Genomic DNA, 19,334 nt, shown 5'->3' with positions numbered 1-19,334 from the left:
ATTATAATTGATAGTTTAATTTTGTGTTTATCGATTTATTTTGTATCATTTTTGTTGAATTATATTTTATTTTTTGTGTGTTTATTATCTTTATTCTTAATTGTGCGTGTATTTTTACTTATTAAAATTAATTCGAAGTTTTATACTGTTTTGAATAATAAACGAATAATGCTCAATGAATAATGTATATTGTAGTTAATAATTTATTTATTTACAATTTTTAATACGAACATTTGTTGTACAACATTTTTTTTATTTTTACCTTCATTTATAGAGGAAGTAAAAGTGGTGTGAAATCACGAATTTTTTCATTAATAATTTACACAACTCTTCAAAGCGACTGAATGAATATATAGTTCGAAACGATAGAATAATAAATGTTTTTTCATGTTTTAATAAGACCTTACTTGGTTCGCTTCATCCCTTTCTATATTATAAAATTAACTAATTCAACTATTAATACTCAAGATTTGGGTAGATTGATATTCATATTTGATAACAATTAGGGAAGCAAATTCAGTATGTAAGTACCATTTAGTTATTATAATTTTTATAACAACAATACTCAGTTACAAACATTACAAAATTCATTTAAATGTACTTACATATTTTGTATTTTTATATATTCTTTTTGTATTGAATCAATACTTGGATCCAAATGGATTATGTCGGGCAATCTGCACCAAATTTTTAAAAAATCTTCGGAAATATTCTCCATATTTACTGTGTAATTTGACGTTGAAGCGTTGTCTAAGTTATGAAATTTTGTTCTCGAGAAGCGAGGTGTTACTGAATTTCCTTCCCATTCCGGATCTATCTCGATATTCATTTTAAGGTAAGCAGTTACGTAGTTAATTCAACTTTAAACGATAGCATTTATTTATACCATGCGTGAAAGATAAAAAATTAAACGGAATTGCAACAGTATTCTAGAAGACTAAACTTATCTTGACGGGTATTCGAATGTTGACTGATAAGATGACGACAAAGCTAAAGTCTTTTTGTCTTTGAGATATTAGCTTCGATGTGTTTGCTCAGCTCTAGGCGCCAGACTATATTTGAAGACAGACCTCTTATCTCCAGTACCACTGAACATGAATCTGAAGAATACATCGTTGGAAATTTAACAAACTGGAAACCATAAAATTTTACAATTATTATAATTCGGAAAAGTCATTACTATAATAAGAAAGAAGAAAAAGTTTGGGTGTGAAAAATAAAAAATTAAAAACTACAATTACTCGCAATCATAAAATCTGCAAAGAAATAATAAATTTAGACAGGTGCGGTTAGAACCATTAAATATATTGCCACATTTAAAACTGGGCTAAAGCACATTTTACACTTTAGCATTATTTTCACAAGTATCAGAAGATTCGAAAGTGATGAAGCAATGGTAACAAGTCATGCAGAACATATAAAAGTGATTCAAATCTGTGGCTTCGTACTTTTTTACATATTCAATTTTCAACTATGTTCAGACTCATTATTGGACGGGTGATACCGATAAAGTCTATGTACATTATAATGATACTTATACAAAGGATAATAACTCGAACTGAAAAAAATACAAAATGTATTTTACTAATCATCCATAAAGATAAGGAAGTTGATGCAAGACAGATTTGATTTAACTTTAATAATTACGCTTTAGTCAGAACTGTACATACGATTTAAGAAAAGTTGATTTCATTTGTAAAATTTAGTAATTAGTATATTACTTCAAATTATCATATGAGTAATGTTAAATAATAAATTGGTTATTTAAAAAGTAATTGTATTATGAATCCGTTCAAGTAAATTAAAAACTTAGTTTTTCACAAATATTCAATACATAATGTTAATCACTTCAATATTTTAATTCATAATATTGATATGATAACCTCCACATTCACGTAATTTGATTTAATATGGTTGTTGGATCTATGTTAAAACATGACAGTATAGTAATTTGATTGTTTATACCTTTTATTTTATTTTATTTCAGCCATTATTCGTTTACTAAATACTGTATAATAATAGTGAATAGTGATGCTGATATGCAAAGAGTATTAATTCTATATTCCTATAAAATGGATTGTGTGAAAACATTTGTGTTAAAATATTCAATTGTATCAATTTTTTATTTATTGAAAATTACAAGAACGAAAAGATGTTTCCCAATCACAATAGTTATTTGCCATTTTTTCTGTTATTAATTTATATTTGTTTGTTTTTATGGGTCCAAATTACATCTTTTTTATATATTTGATGTATATCATTTAAAGAGTTTTACTGTCAAATAATTTATAAATAAAAGGAAATAAGATGATGCTTGCAATATAAAGTCAACAAAAGTAATAACTATGCAACATTAGATTCTATATAGATGCGGTAACAGTATAAGCATTATGGTTTAAATAAAATTCTCTAATATTCGACTTTAATTTATATATTTCTACTATTAAAAAATATGCCTTCTATATTTTTATGTAATATACAAAACGTAGTATGATTCGGAGTCGAATTAAAAAGTTCCAATCTAGTGTTGTATATGTATTGTACTTTTAGTTTATGTATTTTTAGTAGTTGTCATGTACTTTTAGTAGTTTCATGTACTTTTAGTAGTTCCAATCAAATACAGCATGTGATACTATCAAATAAATAGTTATGGTTAGGTTACTCGTAATCATGGCTGGAAATCCCAACCTGAAAAAATAATTATTTTCAAGAAATTAATTTAAAAAATGTCCAAAATCTTTTTGAAATGCTTGACTATACTATAAAAATATAGCAGCTCACTTAAAAAACTGCATAAATGTTAGATGATAACCATGCTGTTCAGCTACACCGGCACATACAACATTTGCAGTCGCTCCAATTAACGTCCCATTTCCTTAAAAATATATAACTTAGATTTTTCAATTAATTTATTAGTTACAGATTAAACTAAAACAAGTTACCTCCTAAACAAGCACCAAAAGCCAATGCCCAAATCAAAGGTTGGAGAGGTATTTTTAGATCTTGATTTTCTGATAAGCCAATGATAATTCTTATTAACATTGTTATTAGAGGTACATTATCGAATAAAGCTCCAGCAATTGCGGATATCCATACGATTAGTAAAATACCAACAGTGAGTCTGTATTCTTCATTGACAGTCATAATCGCGAATTCAGTCTGCTTGCCTATCCAAGCTATTAAACCGAGTTTGGATAGTACCTATTGTATTATATACAAAATCATAAATTAACATAAGGTGTTATAATTAGTTTGTATCTTAAAGAAATGTCATTACTATATACATACCTCTATCATAACGAAAAGCGCAGCAAAAAATAACAATGTACCCCATTCAACTTTTGTTAATATATTATCAAAATCTTCATCATTCGCTAAAACAAGAAGAAGTAAAACTCCCATAAATGCTGTCCAGCCTAACGACAAGTTAAATTGAGGTAAACTGTGAAAGAAGAATAGGACCAAGACAAAAGTAATGGAAAATCCTGATTTTGCCAATAACCACTTCTTTTTTATAGGATACTAAGGTAAAATCAGATATAATACGTATAATCGCTATCTAAAAATTTTGTATTGATCGTTTGAAAATGTTGGCAAAAATCTTCACCTTTTTCTGTAAATCCTTTAATGTAGATTCGAAGTCATCTGGTGTTTTGATTGTATGATCTGTTTTTTGAGCTAATTCATCTTCGAGGTAATTAATTTTTCTTACTATACTTCCATTCACTAGAATTTCATCTCTACTGTTACGAGGTAGACGATCAGCAGCTTCTTTCCAAATAGAAATCCTGTGTTGTAATGCCTTGAAAAGAAATTTATTGTCACGGAGAAAACAAAATTATATTTAAGCTTCAAGTACCTGTAAATCTTGTCGTTCAGTATTGGAACGCAAAACGTCTATATTTCGAAAAACAAAACGAAAGTGTCCGTACATTACAAACAGTACTATAATCATACCCAAACTCATATGTACTGTAAAAATTCCAAAATTAATATTCTGAAATCATCATATGAATATTTAGTGACAAACATTCAGATTTCTTTAAAAGAAGGTCCCTGAATGTATACCGCATTAATGACATCGTGGTTTGACGCGATGATAACATTTGGGGGATCTCCAACTGGTGTGGCGCCGCCTCCAATGTTAGAAAATATTACCATGGTCGTTAATATAGGAACTGGATTCAACTGTATAACTTCGCAAAGTCGGATAGTTACTGGTGTCAGTAATAAAATAATTGTCACGTTATCAAGAAAAGCTGATGTAATAGCTGTAAAAAGACAAAGTGTACAGAGGAGGGACCAAACATCTCCCTTCGTAATCTGAAATATAATTAAATTTTTATTAAAGTAATCGTTTTAAATAATTTTGTAAATAAAATTTTGAATTTTACGTACTTTATAAGCATATACAGCCAAGTAATCAAAAATTCCAGTTTCTGATATAACAGCAACAAGCATCATCATAGAAAAAAGAAGCAAGAGAGTGTCAATATCGATCCAAGATAAAATTTCCATCATTGTTGCTTTCTACAGACATTCATCCAATTATTATCTTATAAAAACTTATTTCTTTATTGTGTGAATTATGTTTCGTACTTGCTTAAGGGCAGCTAAAACCGCTAATGAACTTGTTGAAGCTAAGATAGCACCAATAGTTTTGTGTACGACCTGAAACGAATTAATTTTTATCATAAATTTATTTGTATTAAAAAATTATGGACTTGGATAATAATTCTTAATCATACTTCAGATATTATTAGTATATATAGTCCAATCAATAAAGCAGCACCGTACCATACTCCATTTTCAGTATCAATAGGAGATTCGTTATAAGATACTATAAAAGGTAACGACACATTGACGTTTGATTTGAATTTTAGTGATAATAAGTGATGATCTGGAAGTCTAAAATTAAAGTTATATAGTATTTAATTGGCATTTTGTTGGAAATGATATAATAATAATTATGTGCAATAAAAGGGATAGAACAAAAATTCAAGGTAAAAATTTAAGATAAAATATTGGACCTTTCTGGAAAATTCAGAAGAAAAACTTTTGTCTTTTTTTGTAACGGTGGAATCGTTTCCGGGTGAAACGATACAAGCGGTATAGTCCATGTTGTTGATAAGTTCTGTTAACATGAATGATAAGCTCATAAAAAATTTCGTATTAATAAGAATATTATTATCTAAAAATTTCAAATTACTCCAGAAATTGAATTATAAATTACAAATTAAATTACTTTAATTCCGTTGTCAAATAAATCATTTCTAAAATGTGTTGATTCTAATGCTTCGATCCAAACGGTCAGATAATATTCAGATAAACTATTATTGATATTCCTGTGTTCATTTGCAAATAATGAACCTTCAATCGTTACACCAATTCTGTCACTACTAATGCTTTTCATAAGTGTTAAGTCTGCAACTTTCAGGAAAATTTTCTCAATATTCATTGATTACTTTATAATTAACAAATTTTATAAGAAAAGAAAAAAAAAGATGAATTATTTTTATTTGAAATTAAATGAGGTATTTTCAAAGAGGATTTTTGGTCTATTATAAAAAAATATAGATGCTAGTTCAATTTCAATAGAATTAATGAGAAAAATTTCCTAAAATCTTTGTAATATAAGTAGAATATTTCTAAAAAATGCAAATTATAACCCACTAACTTCGCAGAAACATAATTAATTATGTATATTATAATATAATATACTAATATACCAAATATAATTTATAGACATACACATAAATAATATATGTATTTATTTAATATAGATAATTATTATGAATATAATTTTTTTCATGAATAAAAAAATTTCGAAAATATAATATTAGCACAGTTAATGAGTCGAAACTGCTAGGAATTGTGGCAAATATATTTTTTTAAAGGATACTTATTATATTATTGTTATCAACGATTATTTGTCGAAGATTTTCATCATTATTTTTTGTAATTAATAAAGGAACCTAGAAAATTACAAAATGTAATTGATTAAAAATTTTAATTTTACTGCATATACTTACAAAAAATGCTATCCAACAAAGAATTAGTAATGAATCTTTCAGGCTTCGGAAAAAAATTCGACATTTCTTTCTTTTTGAGGTTTGTTTATTCTCAAATTGTTGATTGCTTATGTTTGAAAATTGGAAATTACAAAAATAATTAAAATATCGTCTAATATTATACTACGACGATATTAATAACAGTAATGTATCAATTACTTACTCATTAAGTATTTGCTCAAATAAATCTGTCGTAAGACGGTTAATGTTTTCAGGATCTGTATCTGGAATACTTTTCAATTATACATTTTATTACTAATCTTAATAAAACTGAGAAACTTTGATATATATCTATATAATACATGGCGAAAAAGGCAAGAAAAGCTTTAGATGCCGCATGGGGGATCATGAAAAGGGCAAGACTAAGCTCTATAAAGAAGAGACTCCATCTGATGAAAGTCATGAGAAAATCAGGGGGCTTATACGGAGCGGAAATATGGGGTTGGGATCAGCAAGAAGTAATGGAAAGGATTCAAGCGAAAATAGGAAAGATGATCTTAGGGATAATTAGGAACACTTCTAACTACATATGGAGAATGGAGTTGGGAATAGAAAGCCTAAGGCTGAAGACGCTAAAGAGGGTGGGGAGGATAATGGGAATGAAAGAGAATAGACTACCTAAGATTTGCTTGAGAGAAGAATTAAGGGCCATAAGCAACAGAGAACCTACAAGATGGGGAAGGGGTTGGGAAGAAGCGATGAGATCGGTAGGAGATGGAGTAACGTTGGAGCAGTTATGGGGAGGCATGGGGAGCGAAGAATGGCTGGGCAGATTAGAGATGGCAGTGAAAATATTGGCGGAACAGGAATTGCAAAACAACTGGAACAGGATTGATAAATCAGGGTACTGGAAATACTACAAAACATGGAAGGTAGCGATCGGACAGGAAAAATATTGGCAGGAGAAGGGAACTGCGGGCTACCTGAAGGAGCAATGGGCAAGGATAAGATGTGGAAGCATTAGCTTGGAGGGAGAAAAAGGGTTTAAGGATAGGGGATGTAGGCTATGTAAAGACGAAGAGGAAGACCCTCAACATATTTGGGTATGTCAAGAAGCGAGAAGGAAGGTAAAGAAAGATTGGCTGGAAGCGGTGGACAAATGGAGGGGAGACAGTAGAGGGGAGGCTCTAATCGAGAGACTGGAAAAGATTCTGAAGGGACCGATTGACAAAGGGATTTGTGAATACGCGAAGCAATTTGAGGAGCTGGTGCGGAAAAGGAAGGAAGGATAACCAGGAGAAAGAAGAAGAGGGAAGTCGCAGGGTAACGGAAGAATGAAGATACAAGGAAGGAGGATTCAATGGAGGATGAAGCATGAAATACATTATATGAAAACTTTAGTAAATTTTTGTAATTATTATAATTTTTGTAATTTATGTAATTTTAGTAATTTTTGTAATTCTTGTAATAATTTTTGTAATTTTTGTAATTTTATAATTTTATAATTTTTTTGTAATTTGTGCAAAAATTTTTGTAAGTTTTTGTATGTATGGGGATATTGTATGAGGGAGGTAATGTAAAAAACTTAATGTTATACATTTCTGGAAATAAAATATATATATATATATATATATATATATATATATAAATTAACAAACTATTCATATACATGGAAATAAATGTATAGTAAGTTATATTTTTATAAGAAGAACTTTATTTCTGCAAACTACTAAAACCGTTACAATAGGATAAGATGACAACATTCTAAAGACTTGTTAATTAATAGATAACTAAGAGCACTGTTTTGTAGAAACATGAGAATTATTAGGGTAAACCCGACTGACTACAATTTTGTATATCTAGCTACACAATTTGCAACTATAGTATTTCTTATACTGCATTTGTTCGGTTTTCTTGGATGCACTGAATTAAATAGATGAAAAATAGCACATTGGACTTTTAAGTTATTGCATTTTACTTTTATAATTATTTATATGTCCTATTTTGGAAACTTTTGATACAATAATTTTTATTAATTAGATTTTCTGAAGGTTATATTTTTTACTTAAATATTTTTGGGAAATAATTGGAGATTGATTAAATAATTATTTATGTATTTTTTGCAAATTGATTTCCTAAATGTAGTATAAGTCAACAAATAAATAATCAATAAATATCAACTGTTGAAAATGCTCAATTGTATCTATTACTATTTGTCATTACATATATAAACCTTCGTGTCAAATTTAAAACTTTAGTTCTAACGGCAACATTTCAATTTATTTCTGTTTTCATTGATTTACAGTCACGCGCTTGACTGATGACGCAATTTATATTTTGATGAAGTATTTAACCAATAGTAAAAGAGTTTTTATTTTATGATGACACAATTGGTAACAGAAGAATATGCATCAATTAATTGAAATCTGAAGATTGTTTCTACTTACTATTCAATAGAAGATAATAAAATATTAAATTTAGTATTAAAAAGTATCTCCGAATTTAAAATTAAAATGATAAGTAAAAAACTGATTTACGAATGTAAAGCATCTATAAAGATAACATTCCTGAAGAAAGGTAGGAGTTTAAAACAATCATTCGTATCTATTTATTGATAATATTAAACTGGTTACACATACTTTGTTGATGTATGGTTGTATTGATTTTGCACAAAAGCTACGTCTGAGTCAGATTGAATTTCCATAGGCAGTTGAAGCCAAATTTTCAAAAAATCCTCTGAGAGATTTCCATTTTCCATTGGCAAAATTGAAACTGTTGCGATATTAAGTGACTTCCTTTTCGAGCATTGTGGAGTAATGGAACATATGGTTCCACTATCGGAATCGTTATTCATGTGTAACTTAAAGATTTAACCAATGAAAATTTTTGCTAAAAGTAAAGCGCGTATCTTACTTGCAATCTTGACTTATACTGGCGATAAACGACGATGGAAATCAAGATATATATATTTCTTTTTCGTTTAAGAATGACCATGGAAACTTTCGTTGAATCAGAGTGGCGCTAGTGCCGTTTATGAGAAGGATAACTTACCAATCGGCGCCACTGTTCTATTGTCCGATTTGATTACAATTTACGGAACGTCGGTAGAGTAGAAAAATGAAAAGCAGAACAAGACCGATATTTCACGTATGAGGAAATGCGTTCTTTATCGACAAGAGATTAGAGTGCATCACAGAACTAAGATGGAAATACAATGAGACTCGTCACCATTTATGTACGATAAATTATAATTTACATGAACTAATTTACCGTATGCAAATTTTTTATCATGAAGCTTTCTTAATTTTATTGATATATGATACAAAACATACTAATATTTTAAAATATATATAATCTAGTAAATCTAATAAATAAAAACCGCATAATTTCGACGTAATAAAAGGACGAAATCAGCTCAAATTGCCGTAAAATCAAGCCTAGTAATAAATTTATTAACGATAACTACTAATTATAATTAGATCGGAAATGGTAATTGAGATACTCAAAAATTACTTCTCCTGTTTTTAATTAAAGGTTTGATATACTCATTAGTCGATAAATTGATTAATTATAATAAATTTCAATAAAATTGTGACTTCTGTGATGTTCTTGTTAGAAAGATAGTCATTTAATTATTCCACTGTTCTTGCAGTTTAATATTAGATAGAATGAACTTGTTTAGCTAATATATAGTGATTAAAAACGATGATCTTAATTATATTTTTTCCTTTTTTGTAGCAGTAGCTCTAACCATGAAAGTTTTTCTAGTTTTTCAGTTATCTGCTTTGCAGTAATGAGAGGTTGAAGTTTGTCAGGAGCATTCAAAATCCAAGCAAAAGGATGCGAGCTACTGTAAATTATATCGTTCTGCAATTTAAACGGTTATAAGGGAAATTAATAGAAATATAAATTTTCCAATACAGAAAGTGATATGGTATCCTTTCAAATACCACGTTTTTCTTTCATTTTGTTGTTGACAAATTATTGGCAATGTTCTAATATTCTCGTGACTATTCCTACTTATTTAAAAAATTATTTTTAAAAACTGATTATACAATGTTATATGTTTAAAAGAATTTTTTTATAAAAATCGTAGTCGGAGTAGAGACAGAATACATTTCAGGGTAGTTTGCTGAACACACCACTTTTTCTATTCAACTTCATAGAACTTAATGATAAGCTTAACAATCGATGGGTAAAATTTACCCTCGATTCTTTTATTATGAATCGCGATTTCATCTTTACTTATTACGATATAACCACAACTTATCGATTTAAGGCTTCTTGTTTTTTTATTAACAATGAAAATTTTCCCTCAACTGGCAGAGTAATTATTTTATTGAAACATATCGGCTTTTTGCGTACGATTTTTACAATCGAGGTTGCAGTATAATTTTAGCCTGACGACTTGTTATTGATACTTATAGAAAAATATATTTCATGGTTTTTATGTCAAATATTGAAAATGATTACAATATTTAAAAATAACTTTTCACGGCAAGAGAATTACAGCGTACTTTTTAATATTCATTACATTTATCAATTTATTGCTCTTTTAATTAACAGAATTTTCAATGATCATCTTGTTTGTGGGATGTTACTTTTGAAATAACAAATTTATTTCTTCGTTCCTTTTGCAGATGATATCGTACCACTAATCTGTGAGTATTTTTATAGGTATAAGAATTAATAATTGGATACAACTCTGATAATAAGGGAAGTTTTTATTACATATTGTTACAAAGACGGCGAAAGATGCCTTGTAGGGCAATAAATTTCCTAACTGTAACAGTGGTGCTGACAGTATGAATGGCTACTCATCTGTTTGTTACCTAACTATTAAAAATCAATTAATTCTATTATATAAATTTCATTCTTTAACATACTTCAATTGATTTTTCTTAAATGAATTTTTAAAATATTTATTGAGCAAAAGATATTGTATACCCTTTGCAAATACGGATGTTTATTTCATTCATAATACCCGATATTCAATTGAAAACAAAAAAGTAATTTTTATAAGTTGGATTTACTTATTTTATGCATGGCATGCGAAAATTCAATCACTGATATTTCTAGAAAAATCTAGTTAAACGGAGATTTTCACAGTTTATTATAATGTTGAGTGTCTACAATATCAAAACAATACAACCTCAGCGATTTTAAATCATGCTTCGACCAAGGCAGTCGTGGCTAGAATCTCTTTGAAAGTACATGTAGATTTGTACGTAAGGTATATATCATAACTTTATTTAGTCTGTTGTGAAAAGAGAAACAAGCGCAAAATGACCAGTGGTAACTCAAGTGATGATGACGGTTCTTTGTTAACTCCGCATTTTTTGCGAAAAAATGCACGTCTGAGCACAAATTCACTAGCAAGCTCGTCTGTTGTTATCGGAAACATCTCTGATGAAGTTTTACGTGTTTGGGGACAACTCCCGGAAGCTATTCGTTTAGATCCCAGCTTGGCTGTTTTTCAAAAAGAATACGAGAGAGTGCAGGGGATGTGAGTGTGATTGTTTATTCACGGTATAGATTCGATTATAGTCAGAAATTAATTGTTTCATAGGTTATTGCAAATAGAGATTAAGCAAACCCTTATTATTTTTATAAAGATGATATTTGTTCTTTCCTTAAAGATCCTCGCTTCCTCGACAAGACTGTTTGGTTGTGAATTTGTCGTTGAAACATCAGCTCATACCCGAAGAGTAAGCTTTAGTTCACACGAACTTACGGTGCGTTTCGCATATGGTAAATTCGACTAATGAGAATAAATTGTTATAGTGGAAAAGAGGACGACGCCCAAGATCCAAACGACAAAATGAATTCTCACGAGAGAAAATTAGGTCCTATCGCGCGATACATAAAACTTTCGTTGCTAGTTAGTTGTTGGATAATTTGTTTTGTAAGTTATGAAAATCAATTTTTCATACAATAATATAGATTCGCGTAAAAATGTCTCAATATATAATTCTTCTTTTGCCAGCTGACATTATTGATTACGAGAGAAAAAGTTATGACTCCGCATCAATTATCAGTGCCAAGGAATGAAGTAAAAAGTATCCTTTGGAAAAATAGATTTATCAAGACATGCGTACTGTTTTGTAATTTCGGAATGGTTTCTTTAACCGTACTGCTTAGATTTTACACTCATCGATGGTAATTACCACAGTAGAGTGAGCGTATCGATCGAAAGCGCGCTATTGATCAATGTAAACAAAGAAGTCAACACGACCATGTCAAAGTTCAGATTATCAGCATGGCTAGAATTATTACCGGAACTGTCTAATACTCGCAATAAATCGTTACGTGATATAGGATTGGCTAAGGTAAAATAAGAGTGTGCCATGGAAAAATATAACGAGTGATTTTACAAGTACTTTTTATAGAACATATCGGAAATCTGGACTCTGCCTTTGTTGCCCATTGAATTTCTTGATGTGATTCCCAGTCAGCGACGTAAGAAAGTTTTCGACATTCACGTACCGCATGAGTATATAGCCTTGTATTTTTTTATATCAATAAAAATTAAAATATATAATAACTAAATTAAAAAAGTTTAATTTATCGCAGATTGAATCATCGACTAATAGTACTAAATTTGAAGACAAATTTGAATGCGACGATACCCCTATACGTGTCGTACGATTTATCTCCAATGAGTCTCGAAGATGGAACTCTTTATGGGGCTTTAGTCTTGATCGGTCTTTACATTCTCATCGTATTCGAAGTACTATAAAATAAAAAAAATCGTTCTTTTATTCATATCGTACTATACTTATAATTGTTTTTTTATCACAAACAGATTATCCACCGAACCCTTGCAGCTATGCTGGCTTCAACATTGACTCTCGCTATATTAGCTGCATTGAACGAAGTAAAATTATTTTCTTTGGTCATTTTGTATTTACCTAAACAAAATTTGGATATTACAATGTATTTTTGCAGAAACCAACTATGGGCGATATCATAATGTGGGTCGACGTCGACACTCTTCTACTACTTTTTTCAATGATGATCCTTGTAGCTATTGTTGCCGATACAGGTGTATTTGATTATTTATCTGTTTACGCTTATAAGGTGAATATTAACATGTATCTTTCGATAAAATATTCAAATGGATTAAAACAAAATTATTTTTAACAGATAACCGCTGGTAAAGTATGGCCATTAGTTAGCACACTGTGCTTTTTCACAGCGATAATATCGTCGTTCCTGGACAACGTGACTACAGTGTTATTAATGACACCAGTGTCGATAAGACTTTGCGAAGTGATGCAACTGAATCCTGTACTTGTGCTCACCGCTATGGTCATATTTTCTAATATTGGCGGTGCTACTACTCCCATTGGAGATCCCCCGAATGTCATTGTTGCCTCTAACCGCGCAGTTGTTAATGCCGTAGGTATTCAGGCGCGATCGCTCGTTTTGTTTGAGGCTATGTGATAATTGGACTATTTTCAGTAGCCAATGTGAATGAATTATTGGAAAATTTTATTTTTCACGCGATCTTGTTTGTTTTTTTTTCTAGGGTATTGGATTTGGAACTTTTACCTTACATATGGGTATCGGTGTTGCGATAGTATTAATGGTAGTTTATATTCATTTCCGAATTATTTTTCGGAAGTTAGACGTTTTACGATTTACTGAGCCTCCAGACGTCCAGGTATTGTGAAAATTAGATTTTCTTTTACATTGATAGGAGGAAGTTTATTAATTTACACTGACTTTTCTGCAGGAACTGAGACATGAAATCGCTATTTGGCAGAGAGCAGCTGCTAGTTTATCCAGTTACAGTAACGACGAAAACGTTGTAAGGCAAACTCTGATGAAAAAAGTTAAACGATTGTTATTACAGTTGAAACAAAAATTGATAACTGGTAGTGTATTGATGGAACAATATAAAACAACATTAGAAGAGCTTCAAGAAAAAGTGAGTATAAGCTTTATCTGTGAAACTTTGTACATATTTAATGAAAAATTAAAAAAAATGTTGTCTTTTAAATTTAGTACCCAATAAGGAACAAATGGCTGTTGGCAAAATCAGGCTTTTCCATGATTCTCGTAATCATGCTGTTCTTTTTACACAGTTGGCCATATTTTAATTTGACCTTGGGTTGGACAGCATTTTTATGCATCTTGCTCCTCCTCATTCTGGCAGATAGCGAAGATCTCGATGGTCTGATGGCTCGTGTCGAGTGGAGCACTTTGTTATTTTTTGCTTCTCTCTTCGTTCTGATGGAGGTATGATTAAGAACAGGGATCTTTTTTCTTCCGAATAACTTGTTGACTTCGATAATTTTTTAATAGCTTATCGATAAATTTATGTTTCAAAATGTTTACTGTAGACAGTTTGGTTGCTTTCGATTATTTGACCTTCTGAAATATCATTTAGATAAAAAAGACATGAATTTTAGGCTTTGACAAAACTTGGCGTAATTTCCTGGATCGGCAAAAAGACTGAAACGGTGATCATGTCGGTGAATGAAGAGTCCCGATTGGCGGTCGCCATTTTACTTTTGCTGTGGGTTAGTGCGTTGGCTGGAGCTTTTGTTGATAATGTGCCTTTGACTACAATGATGATAAGAATAGCTACTGGATTAGCAGAAAATCCTAATCTACAACTACCCCTACAACCGTTGGTTTGGGCACTATGTTTAGGTGCTTGCATGGGAGGTAACTGCAATGTTTTGTTGTTGAATCTTAACGAAATAATCAAACTATTCATTGAAAAATTATCCCTTTTTATAATTGCTAATGAATACGTGTTTTATCACGTATAGAGTAATATAGTATTTTTATTGATATTTATTCAGCAAAATTTTAATTTTCTAGTAATGATAAAAATTAATCCAATGTCATTTCAAGGCTTTATGCAAGAAAAAAAATCAAATTATACCTCTTCAAAAATTAGTAATAAGGACAAAGCACAATTTAAATATCTAGTCTAACCTTCCATATAGTGTGTAATTATCAAATACTCGCAAAAAACTAGTGAAAAACATAATTTGTAAGCTTGTTGTATACCGATGGATAAGTAAGCGTGTGTAACAAACTTTTTTTCGTGAAAAGAAACGTGATACACAAGGCGTTGACAGTGGATTTGATGTTGTCGTATGAACGGGTGCATTGTTCACAGGGAATGGGACTTTGATTGGAGCGACCGCCAATGTCGTGTGCGCTGGAGTTGCTGAACAACATGGCTATCGTTTCACGTTCATGCAGTTTTTTAAGTGAGTTCGTAATTCATTCTATTTTTTTTATTTAGAGATTTATCGTTGTGCCGTTTCCACTCGGGATGATGTATGATTATTATGTCCGACTAACGCTCATCGCCATTGCCAGAGTCGGGGAAACTTTTTTTTCGTATGATGCTGAGTGACCTATTTTCCAGTTGTTATGTGATTTGGTGAATGAATTAACATTCATTATTATTGCAAAATAACGATATATAAGAGTAAATAATTAATAAATAATAAAAATCACAAAATAATACAAAACAGTAATAAAAATTTAGAATTAAACATTAAATTTTTATGGATCTATTTGAAATATTCTTCTACGGTGAGTGCAAACATTTTTGTTTACAAATTTACTTTCATCGATGGAATAGACATTTTTCTTCCAAGAATAATTTAAAGAATAATTTACAAATGGAATTTAAGAAATGTCAACGACTTTTCTAATAATATTCATATTTTTTATCAGTAGAAAGAAAGCTATCGCGCAAATTTATTGCTAATAAAGATTTCCGCAGAATCTAAAATTTATGAATGTCTCTTTTTAGGGTCGGATTCCCAGTGTTATTAAGCAGCACGTTCACCATAACGATTTATCTGATGATTGCTCACGTCGTTTTCGATTGGAATAGCTAAGATAATCTGTGATAAAAATAGTAAAATTTTTTCAGGGGAAAATTTTGCCTTATTTACAGATTTTGAATGTAAGTCATCAAAGAAAAAACTACTCTTAATTATAAGTGTATGAAAACATATAATCGAACGAATTCTTCTGTATATTATATATATGTTGTCTTATGTTTTATACTTGTAAAGTATATTTTTTGTAATATATGTGAGGTTGATTTTGTATATTGTTCGTATACTAAAGAGTAATAAATAACGTGTTCTAAGAACAAAACAAGTGCCGACTTGAGATTGATATTTATTAGTTGACAATGACCCACAAAGCGTTAACTTATTGCAAAAATGTCTTGATTAATTCGTGTCTAAGTCGTGTTGGAATCTTTGTAATTATTGTTTACATCTATAATTAGGCGTAACAAGCAGCAACCTCCGTCGCGAGGGCAAGGCGACATAAACTTCTGCAAAACTCCGCGTGGAAAATTCTGTCTCATTATCCCGTGTAAGTTTGACTGTACTATGAAAAAAAAAAGATATTTGTGAACGTCAAAGCGATCATTGTATCGTCTGTTCTGACCGAATCAAAAATGAGTGATCTTAAAAGTATGTAAAATGCGTGAAACGTTATGATTATAGCTTATTAGATTAGCGTAAGCGTAGTTAGAAACTAGTCAGCGTAAGAAATTAACGTCAGAAAAAGCATTTGGTATTTTTTATACCTTTAATCTTTATAATGAAGAGATTGAAAATGACTTTTTATATACCCCTTTAAGATCTTTGGTTTATCATATTTGTCATTATTCATAAAATATGTTAAGTACTTATCGTTTTATATGATATATTCTTGCCAAACTTTTTACAATTATTATTTCTCGAAAATGATATCTGTCAATATGATTATTTTAATAATAGCTAAAATATAAAAAGCTATCACAAAATTTAAATATATTAAATATTTTAGTTAATCGAAAATATTACTGTAAAGAACAAAAAATGTATAATCGTTATATTAGATTTGTGTTTTCATCGTCACGTAGTTTCTTGAACCACATCTCGACTTGAGTGACTTAATTAAGAGCAAAATCTCACTTTGTAGAAGTGAAGAGAATTTCTGCTCTAGAAAATACACTTTTACTCACGTAATTAGACATATACTGTAGCTCTCGAAACCACTGCATCAGCTGATTCCTCTTTATGATTGTTTTCACGAATTTATAAAAAAACATTTATGTGCAAACAAACTCAATTCTGAAGGAGCTCTGCCCCCACGCGAGAAAGAGAAGAAAAACTTTTAATTAATAAAACGACTCTTAAATAAGAGTACAAAACAATGGTAAAGCAAAGGATAACCAAACGAGTATTACAAAACAGCTCCACTCTCACTCTCTGATTTCCACGATGTGTGCTATGTGCTGAGCGCGCACGAATCCGGATTGCGCGCAATCACGTACTCACGCAATTGCGACGAATTCTGGTTTTGTTTCTATGATGTCGCGAAAAATTTTCATATCAAAAATCCGGCCAAGGCTCTTGAAGGTTTTTATCGAGAATGCACTAGACAGCCGCATTGGTTACTTTTCGTGTGAGTAGATGTACATTTTCTGATTACTATCTTACAAAAAAGTCTGCCCTGCCGAAAATACCAGTTCAATATCGTCATGCGCATCTTCCTAGTTTATGATATAATGCCGATTGTTTTTTTACATTCCAAAGTATATTTAACATTGTGTATTTATATTTGGATTGTCTTGATTTTGTATTATTGATTACTTTGAATGATCTTTGTCGAATTCATTATTTATATGAAACGATATTTTATATGAAACGATGAACCGGCATTATATGAAACGATATTTTAAAGTGACAAATTTTGCCTTATAAGAAAAATCGATGTTATTTACAAAAAATTAGAATGCATAATGTGCTGCAGTATGCATAAAATATTTTTATATCGCTTTATTTTACTTTTTTACTGAAGTACTAAAATACGCAATATTTACATCACGTACAAATGTATATTAATGCTTATCTGATCGTAAGTATATATTATCCTTTCATAAAAAGATTAAAACACATTTCACTTAATTATTTCAACATCAAAACCCTATGTAGTTAAATTTTTTTAATATTTGAATTTTACCTGTTATAATGCACAATAATTTTATCAAACATAAATATATGATATTTGAATTTTATTTCTTATTAATCTAAGAAATCACAGACATATTTTTTACAGACAGACTTTTCTATTGAACACAAAAAATAAAATAATTAAAAAAAATGAAATATACGACATTAAAATTTTTATTAATGAACAAAATTTTAAAAATAATTCTTTCAAATGCTTATCTATTCCCGTAAACATATTTTATGTAGAATACTTTCATTCTATTATTTTCCAATAGAATTTGCTTGTAGAAAGTTTACACGTTCAATAAAATATTTTTTCTAATGAATATTATTTCATATATATTCTATTCAAGCAGAGAAGGATTATCTTAAACAAAGTTAATTAAAAAATGTATGTTGAATGAAATCGCGTAGAAACGATATTTATACGAAACGAATCCGCGCCATGATGCTACTTACATATCAATTAATTCCATGATAAACTTACGCACATTAAATATTATAAAACACATTGTAAAATAGTTTTTTGCCAATAAACACGAGAGCATCGCGCAAAGTTTTTTGTTACGGGAGTGATTCTTCATCGATCTTAAAAACGCGTCACGATATATGCGTGAATTACCGAGAATTCGCAGCTTCTCGTTCTTTCACGTATCTCAGGCATGTTTAGCATAATAAAAACGAACACTGCAAGAAGGCAAAGATCATGGATTACTCAATGACGTCGATCTTGGCAGTGATAATGTGAACTATAGTCATACGTTCGGATAAACAGCCCTTGACTTTTCTATTACGTTGAGAAGGCCGAAATATACAAACAGTGCCATCAGTTATCGTTTATTGTCGATTAAAAATTTTTTTATTTTGTCGAGTTATTGCATTGTCGAGTGTCTGTTAAATTTATGAAACACTGAATCATATTTACGGAAAAATGTAACACCTATTTTGCGCCTTGACAGTAAAGCAGAATTATTTATTACCATTATAATCATCCGACACGAAGGATGTTGTCATTCTTTTCAGTTTTTTTAGTTAAAATTAGTTTTAATAGATTGGAGAACATTTAAGCAGCTTATTTTTTCATCCAGTAATTATAGTTTGAAAGTGAATTTGAAATCAAACAACAAATTAATTTTATTAACTAATGCTTTATTAATTAATTTTACAATAAAGAACGAACCCATATTTTACTAATTTTTTTTTTTTAAACGTAACAAATGAGATCCGAAAAAAGTTATTATAAATAATTTATAACGGCAAGATATCGAATGCCAGCGTAATTTGTGAAGTTGACGAAATTTTTCTATGTTTCCGGAAGAAAAACATTCCA

The 19,334-nt window shown here is 30.0% G+C and overlaps 2 protein-coding genes across 3 annotated transcripts; one reads left to right on the top strand and one right to left on the bottom strand.

The window, feature by feature from the left end:
• Nucleotides 1-2,542: 2,542 nt before the first annotated feature.
• LOC131665530 (P protein-like) lies at nt 2,543-9,014 on the bottom strand. 2 transcript variants are annotated; one of them, XM_058937453.1, is made up of 17 exons: nt 8,925-9,014; nt 8,651-8,845; nt 6,235-6,303; nt 6,033-6,138; nt 5,903-5,975; nt 5,246-5,424; nt 5,031-5,134; nt 4,749-4,908; nt 4,600-4,671; nt 4,399-4,530; nt 4,069-4,323; nt 3,860-3,997; nt 3,608-3,802; nt 3,289-3,522; nt 2,943-3,201; nt 2,782-2,875; nt 2,543-2,688 (listed from the first exon to the last, which is right to left on the bottom strand). In XM_058937453.1, the coding sequence occupies exons 2-17, from the start codon at nt 8,767-8,769 to the stop codon at nt 2,601-2,603; spliced, it is 2,277 nt and encodes a 758-aa protein (XP_058793436.1). In that variant the 5' UTR covers nt 8,770-8,845; nt 8,925-9,014; the 3' UTR covers nt 2,543-2,600. The 2 variants fall into 2 exon arrangements, with proteins under 2 accessions (XP_058793436.1, XP_058793435.1); XM_058937452.1 differs by having other exon boundaries at nt 8,651-8,931.
• Nucleotides 9,015-11,220: 2,206 nt separating this feature from the next.
• Nucleotides 11,221-16,126, top strand: LOC131665496 (P protein-like). Its single transcript, XM_058937396.1, has 16 exons — nt 11,221-11,517; nt 11,651-11,719; nt 11,796-11,916; nt 11,998-12,070; nt 12,153-12,340; nt 12,401-12,504; nt 12,585-12,741; nt 12,817-12,888; nt 12,960-13,091; nt 13,158-13,412; nt 13,543-13,677; nt 13,750-13,944; nt 14,022-14,255; nt 14,429-14,687; nt 15,151-15,244; nt 15,799-16,126. The coding sequence occupies exons 1-16, from the start codon at nt 11,297-11,299 to the stop codon at nt 15,884-15,886; spliced, it is 2,397 nt and encodes a 798-aa protein (XP_058793379.1). The 5' UTR covers nt 11,221-11,296; the 3' UTR covers nt 15,887-16,126.
• Nucleotides 16,127-19,334: the final 3,208 nt, after the last annotated feature.

This window comes from Phymastichus coffea, unplaced genomic scaffold (genome assembly GCF_024137745.1).
Source record: "Phymastichus coffea isolate CEN01 unplaced genomic scaffold, Cenicafe_Pcof_1.1 PCOF00052, whole genome shotgun sequence".
In the NCBI taxonomy this organism is placed as follows: domain Eukaryota; kingdom Metazoa; phylum Arthropoda; class Insecta; order Hymenoptera; family Eulophidae; genus Phymastichus; species Phymastichus coffea.
The sequence above is the reverse complement of the archived record's forward strand: the minus strand, read 5'-3'. Positions and strand labels throughout refer to the sequence as shown.

What these genes read in the sequence shown, in the direction of transcription:
- LOC131665496 (XM_058937396.1), top strand. Translation starts at nt 11,297, where the DNA reads ATGACCAGTGGTAACTCAAGTGATGATGACGGTTCTTTGTTAACTCCG. An exon ending in ACATTCTCATCGTATTCGAA is followed by an intron (nt 12,742 to 12,816) that starts GTACTATAAAAT and finishes TATCACAAACAG; the next exon opens with ATTATCCACCGAACCCTTGC. An exon ending in TATTAGCTGCATTGAACGAA is followed by an intron (nt 12,889 to 12,959) that starts GTAAAATTATTT and finishes GTATTTTTGCAG; the next exon opens with AAACCAACTATGGGCGATAT.
- LOC131665530 (XM_058937452.1), bottom strand. Translation starts at nt 8,865, where the DNA reads ATGAATAACGATTCCGATAGTGGAACCATATGTTCCATTACTCCACAA. An exon ending in TACAACCATACATCAACAAA is followed by an intron (nt 6,304 to 8,650) that starts GTATGTGTAACC and finishes ATAATTGAAAAG; the next exon opens with TATTCCAGATACAGATCCTG. An exon ending in TTTTGGTGCTTGTTTAGGAG is followed by an intron (nt 2,876 to 2,942) that starts GTAACTTGTTTT and finishes TATATTTTTAAG; the next exon opens with GAAATGGGACGTTAATTGGA.